The 7,140-nt window shown below is 18.7% G+C and overlaps 3 protein-coding genes across 3 annotated transcripts; 1 reads left to right on the top strand and 2 right to left on the bottom strand. All coding sequences in view use genetic code 6, as the record gives it.

Annotated features, from left to right (window-relative positions):
- Window positions 1-535: 535 nt before the first annotated feature.
- Window positions 536-1,276, top strand: TTHERM_01499950 (hypothetical protein; the record flags this gene model as incomplete). The annotated part of the gene is made up of 1 exon (XM_001029466.2): window positions 536-1,276. The coding sequence occupies exon 1, from the start codon at window positions 665-667 to the stop codon at window positions 1,274-1,276; it is 612 nt and encodes a 203-aa protein (XP_001029466.1). The 5' UTR covers window positions 536-664.
- A 1,129-nt stretch (window positions 1,277-2,405) lies between these two features.
- On the bottom strand, window positions 2,406-2,873 carry TTHERM_01499940 (hypothetical protein; the record flags this gene model as incomplete). The annotated part of the gene is made up of 1 exon (XM_001029465.3): window positions 2,406-2,873. One exon carries the CDS (start codon window positions 2,871-2,873, stop codon window positions 2,406-2,408), a length of 468 nt encoding a protein of 155 aa, XP_001029465.1.
- Window positions 2,874-3,682: 809 nt separating this feature from the next.
- Window positions 3,683-4,375, bottom strand: TTHERM_01499930 (hypothetical protein; the record flags this gene model as incomplete). Its single annotated transcript, XM_001029464.1, has 1 exon — window positions 3,683-4,375. The coding sequence occupies one exon, from the start codon at window positions 4,373-4,375 to the stop codon at window positions 3,683-3,685; it is 693 nt and encodes a 230-aa protein (XP_001029464.1).
- Window positions 4,376-7,140: the final 2,765 nt, after the last annotated feature.

Below are 7,140 nucleotides of genomic sequence, written 5' to 3'. Positions count from 1 at the left end.
ATAAATGAACACATATTATTATGTAAAAATTTAATTATGAAATAGTAAAATCTATCTTTAGGTTTTATTAAATTTTTTAAAATATATCAATTTTTTTATTTTCCTTAAATAATAGAATATAATTTAAATATATTTTTTTAAATTAAATATTTTATAGCAAAAGCGAAATATCATTGTACAATTTTATATTTTTTTCAAAAATATAAATTTATTTTTGTTCAAATTATTAATTAAATATTTAATCAAATTTTAAATAAATGAAAAAGTCTACATAAAATAGTGATATTAAAATAAGTGTTTGTTTATTTGTTCTAATTGCAATTTAAAAACTTCTAAAAATAGTAAAAAAGCTTTTTTTATTTAAATATAAATTCAATAAACAAAAAGGTCAAATAAAGTTTAAAGTTATTATATTATAAAAATAATAGTTTTTTGAATAATCTTAGAATCATGTAATAGTTTAAATTTAAAAAATTTTTAATAGAATTTTGTATTTTAATATGAATTTATATTTACACTATTTATTTTATATAAAACTAATTCGATCTATAGGTGTCTTTCTATTTTATTGGTTTTGCTTAAATTCTTGATAGAATAATGCTATGAAAGATATAAAAAATAAATTCAAAATAAAAACAAAAAAAAATAAAATAACAAAAAAAACATGAAAATAAAATTCCTGATATTGCTTACTTTCTGCTTGTTTGGCTTATGTTTCTCATAAGAAGAAAATAACTAAATAGAAGAAGATTAAGATCCTTTTGAAGGATATGAAGAAATACCTATCTTGACAGATGAAGAATATGAATAACTGGAAGCTGAAAGAGTCACAAATCATTAAAAAGTATAAGATATTTTAGAAAGAGAAAAGACTAATGGTGGATAATGTTTTCTTGATGCAATAGATGAGTTAAATAAATATGCAGAATAATATTATCCAGATAATTATGAATATTAACTTTTTTGCTTCATTTTAACATGTGGTGATGAGGATGTTCCCTCAGCTGAATAATTTTCTTCATGCATAAAGTCAACTTGCGATTTTTAATATGACGCTCTTACAGAATATTACTAAGAGCTAAATGGAAATATTTAAAATTGTTTATCGTCTTAGCGCAAGCCAAAACAGGCAGAAAAAAAAAATACAGAAGGACAAAAAACCTCTAATTCTGATAATTAAGAAACAATCGATAGTGAATAAGACAATAATGATTAAAAATCATCTGCATACTTGATTTCTTTAGTATTACTTGGATTAAACTTAATATTAATTTGATTATTATAAATATTATGAATAATTATGTATGTATACTAATAGAATTTAATATTATTTTTCTAAATTCTTACTAATATTGGTTGTTTGTTTGTTATGTGTTGTTTGATTTAGTCAGAAAATTTTGATTTATGTCAAAAATTTATTTTAAATTTATAAAAAATAACTTTATATAGTTTCTTTTAAAAATCTGATACATTTAAAATTCAAATTTATTTCATCAAAATTTTTCTATTTTAGTTTTAAAAAAACACTTATTTTTTAATACAAACTTTTAATTTTATTATTAATTTTAAAGAACATTAAAAAAAGTAATTTTTTTGATAAACATACATACCATATTTTAAAATTTTTTATTTATCTTGAAGAATTGACCCCAAATAATAGTTTTTTAAAAATAAATTCTTTTTGTAATAAAAACATTTTTAGTTATAAATCTTTCTTTAATTATGAATATGGCTATATATTTTTAAATTAATCTAAAAGTCTTGAAATTGCATGTTCAAAGTATGAAAATAAGAATGTCCAAATTTTTTTAAGGCAATAAATAATACCTACCTACATTGAGGAAGATAGGAATCATAAATTTTTTATTTATATTAATCACCTTATCTAAGACGATGTAAGAGTGAACTGAACATATAAACAGAAATACTTGAAATATATAAAGAGATATTATCAAATATACTTTCTATTATTTTTATTTAGCTCATTTAATTTGTATTAAAATGAAATTTTTAACTCTTCAATTTAAATTAAACAAAAAAATATTATTTAATTTCTTAAATCTTATGAGTTTGCTAACATTTTTGAATATAAATTAAAAAATAAATTAATTAGTCTATCAAATCAAATTAAAAAAAGATTTTCACACAAGAAAACATTTTATGACTCAATCAATCAAACCACAAATAAGAACCAATATTAGTAAAAATTTTTAAAGATAATATAAAATTCTAATAGAACACTTAAACAACTAATTATTCATATAATTGTATACAATTCAATTAAATATTCATTTTTCAATTTTTACATTATTATAAAATTATTATTAAAACCAAGTATGCAGATTAGTTTTAATATTTACCTTTAATTGTTTCTTAATTGGCAGAATGAATTAAAGCCTATTTGTTCATTTGAAGTTTTTTGGTTTATGCTAACTCAGTAAACATTTTTTAATATTTTGATTGAGCTCTTAGTAATATCCTGAAAGAGTTCCATAGTCGAAGTAACAATGTGTTTCTATGCAGGAAGAGAATAATTCGGCTGAGGGAATATCCTCTTCAATCCCACATCGCAAAAAGAGACAAAAAAGTTAGTATTCATAAAATTAATGATAATTATAATCTGTATATTTTTTTACCTCAGCAATTGCATCAAGAAAACATTATCCACCATTAGTCTTTTCTCTTTCTAAAATTTCTAATACATTTTATTGTTTTGCAATTCTATTAGCTTCGTGTTATTCATTTTCTTTTAAATCATCTAATTCGCATTCATCTTAATAAACTCCATCAGATCTATTTAACTTTTAGTAATCTAAAAAGATACAAAAGCCAACCAAGGAGTAAATAAGGAAAAACATTAATTTTGTTTCCATTTTTTTGATTATTTTATATTTCTTTTTTTTATCTTCAATTTATTTTTTTTTACTTTAATCAAAAGATTATCCTATCGAAAATTTATGAAAAACCTATTAAAGACATAGATAGACAGATAGAGATAGTTAGATAGATCAATATAATTTGATGCAAAATAAATAGTGTTAAGTATAAATTCAATAAATAAAAGTCCAAATGAAATTTAAAATTGTTATATTTAAAAAAATAAATTTTTTAAATCATCTAAAAATAATATAATAAATTAAATTAATAGAATTGTTTAATAGAATAATTTGGATTATAATATGAATAATAAATAAATAAATAGAATTTTTTCCCTACTTTTAGAAATTTCCAATTTCATTTAGAGTAACAAACAAACACGTGTTTTAATATCTTTATTTTACGTAAACTTTTTCGTGCATTTAATAATTGATTAAATATTCAATAGTAATATGATTTTTTCACTTCTAATTAAACTATTATTTCTTTATGATTCTCTTAAATTAAATTTCTTTTTTATAATAAAGAAAAAATACATATGAATCTAATTATAAATTATATAAAAAAATACATAGATAGATTGATTGATAGATAAATAGTTTTGCCTGTATTTATAATAAAATCTAAATATGCAATTAATTTAATGACAAAAAATATTTTGATATAAAGAAATATTTAAACTATTAACTATTAATACAAATATGAAATAAATTTTTCAATGTTGATTTTTTTCAAAGAATAATTTCAAAATTAAAAAAAGTGAATACAAAAACACTTAAAAACATATTTTAAAAATACAAATAAATCAAAATAATATTATGAATAATCCAAAAAAGGCAAATGAAATTATTGATGCATTTGATTTTTAATCTTCTGTTTTCTCTATATCTGAATTGTTTATTTCTTCATCGTTATCTCCTTCTTCACCATAAAGATTTTGTTCTTCCTCATCTTTTTAGCTTTTGTTATCATTATTATTATTATTATTTTCATTTTTGTCATTTGTTTTTTGTTAATTTTTTTTGGATAAACATTCATAAATCTTTTTATTTGCATCATCAACACAATCAAAGTGTGGTCTGCAAGTATTATTAATACATTCATTATATTAATCAGCTGATGGTATTTTGTTTTTTATCCCACATTCACTAATAGTACAATACATTTAATCAACGTAAGGATTAATGCATCCACGATCATTTTATACTATTGATGAAAAAGCATCAAGAAAACATTTTCCATCATTCTTTCTTTCTCTCTCGTGAACGGCAAACAATTCATTTATTTCATCATTTTTTCTTTTTTCTTCTTCATCTTCATCATAATCTTCTTCTTATTCTTCCTCTTCCTCATGATTTTCATTATTTTCTTCAGTAGTTAGATCTTCTTCTTTATCTTTATTTGTTTCTTCAGGTATTTTTTATTTTAAGTTTGTTTCTTGTGAGATGCAAAAACTGAGCAAGCAAATAGCAAGCAATAATAGGTACTTTATTTTCATTGTTTCGATTTTGATTTCTTATTTTTTCTTTTTTTTGTTTTATAGTTATTACTTTGAATCATACTATTATCCGATAAATATAAATCCTTTACTGAAAAAGAAAAAAATCTAAGTATTACTAATTTAATTTGATACCTTGAAAAATTTTTGTTTTATTTACAAATTTTACTTACTATTTTAGTATCCTTCGAGTTCAAAAATAGTACAGTAAAATCAACCAAAGCAATTTTATTTGTTAAATTATAATTAATTTAATTTTATTTGTAAATTCAATAATCTAATAAAATAATTTCATAATGAACAAGAAGACATTAAATTATTTTAATAACTTATCAAAAAGTGAAATAAAAATTGAATTATTCGAAACGTCTATGTAAAAAAATGTTATTTAAATCTTAGATATATTTTATCATTGCAGCAATTGATATAAATATGTTATTTTCTTATTGAAAACTTTTTTCGAAACCAGTAATTAGATTAATTTATTTTGAAAAAATAATTCAAAAAAGTAGATTAATGTCATCTTTACTCAAAATGTTAAATTAATTAGTGTATAAAAATAAATTGTTATATTTAGCTATTACTTAATTAATTAACTTTTGCATTTACAAAACATAAATCCAATAAAAATAAATTATTCTATAACACATTCAATTAATAATATGAGTTATCTATTTTTAGATTATATTTAAAAACTATAAGTAAAATAAACAAGACATTTATATAATTTTAAATATTTTATTGAAGTCACCAAAAATATTCATTTTAAACACTAAATTTATTTGCGATAAAATATCTTTGATAAGAATATTTAAAAATAAGATAAATTTTTCATTCTTTTGGATGATAAAAATATTAATAATTAAAAAAAATAAACCAGCAATTGAGTTACTGAATCAAAATCAAATAAAAATCATTATGAAGTTATAAACAAATTAGAGTAAGGATTTTATTATTTATATATAAATAAATATATTTTCAAAAAAATCATATCTAATTATGATGAAATTACCTCATTGAAGAAAGAAATAATGATTTTATTATATTAATAACTTATTTATTTGCTCTTTTAAATTATCATTTTTATTACTTTTGAACAATCATCTACTTTAAAGGAGAATGTATTAATTCAAAGTGGTACTATAGAAAATTTTAATTTATTTAATTATCTTGAATGAAATGGCACTTTAATTTCAAATTGATCTAACTAAAATTTACATTAAAAAAATAATTTTGTATATTATTAATTATTTTGAATAATTAATTGGCCATATTTTTTATGTACCATAAAAATACAAATTTATTTTAGATAAGAATGAAATTTATATTTGATGGAATATATAAATTAACATTTTTGATTTTTTTTCATGAAAAAACAAAAAAAGAAATGGAGACTTTATGTACTAAGGTATAATTTAAATAATATTACAGATTAATTAATTTAATAAAAATAAACAATATAGATTTTAATTCTAGATCTAACAAATTTAAATAAAGTTAATCCTAATATTAGATTAATAAATAAAATAGATATATCTTTTTTTCTTAATGTTTTAGATTTTTCTTATATGTATAAAGCATGTAATTAATCATTTTGATAAATAACTCTATTGTATTTTAATTAATGAGAACTTTTTAACATAATTAGAAGTAAATAAATCAAACATTTTATTAAAATTCTTTTATTTTTTATAAGTGTTTTGAAAACAAGGCATTAATTAATACTACTTAAAATATTTTTAAATCATTACATTCTTATTTAATAAAAAAGTGTAATTTTTTTACTTTTTTTGCAAATTCTAAAAAATAAACTTTATTAAGATCATAAAACAATTAATTAATTGAAAAAAATAATCAAAACAATTTCTAAGATATTCAGTATGAATAAACAAAACAATTTAAATTTTTTTACAGTAGATTTCAATTAATTTTTAAAATAATATTTACTTAAAAATAAATATTAATATCATTTTTTTATTTCTTTTATATTTGCATAAGATAAAATTAATATTTAATTTAAATGATATACATTATTAAAAGATAAAATATCTTTACTGAATTTATTAATTCTTGAAAATGTTTATTTATTTTTTGTAAAAATTGAGAAAGGTGAACAGACAGATTATCTCATTGAAAAATAAATAAAAAAATATTTACTGCTCATTATCATTTATATACCACCAATTTCACCACCAAAAACTCCCAATCAAGCATTATTTTTTTAATAAAGAAATCTTCATTCAAATACATAGAATTTTATAATAATGGAGGAATAAAGGTATTTGAAATGATAATAAAAAACCAGGAAAAGGTTTATATTTAATTTATTGCATTAGTTTTAAAAATTAAAAAATAAATGCTTGTTTTATATAATATAACTAAGTGGCAGAAAATTAATTAGTACTATTTATTCATTTTTTTAAATTTTTGCTAAAAATAGGAAATAAATATTTAATATTTATTTTCTAATTATAACTTACTTGTCTATTTTATCAAATATTTTAAAAATGAGAGATAAATTACAAATTAAGATAATATTTTAATAAATTAATAAAATAATAACAAATACAAAATAAATAAAATGAAATAGAAATTCCTAATTCTGATCTTTGTATGCTTATTTGGTCTATGTGTCTCTTAATAAGTCTAAGAAAAATTAACTGAAGAAGAAATTCAAAACAGACTAAAAGAGTTGTAAAATCAATTTGATGAAGATATATCTACACCTGAAAGGTTAGAAAACTATCTAAACTATTTGAAAGAAT

The sequence above is a fragment of the Tetrahymena thermophila genome (assembly GCF_000189635.1).
Source record: "Tetrahymena thermophila SB210 genomic scaffold scf_8254692, whole genome shotgun sequence".
Taxonomy (NCBI): domain Eukaryota; phylum Ciliophora; class Oligohymenophorea; order Hymenostomatida; family Tetrahymenidae; genus Tetrahymena; species Tetrahymena thermophila.
Note: the sequence above shows the minus strand (reverse complement) of the source record. Positions and strands in the feature narration are given on the sequence as shown.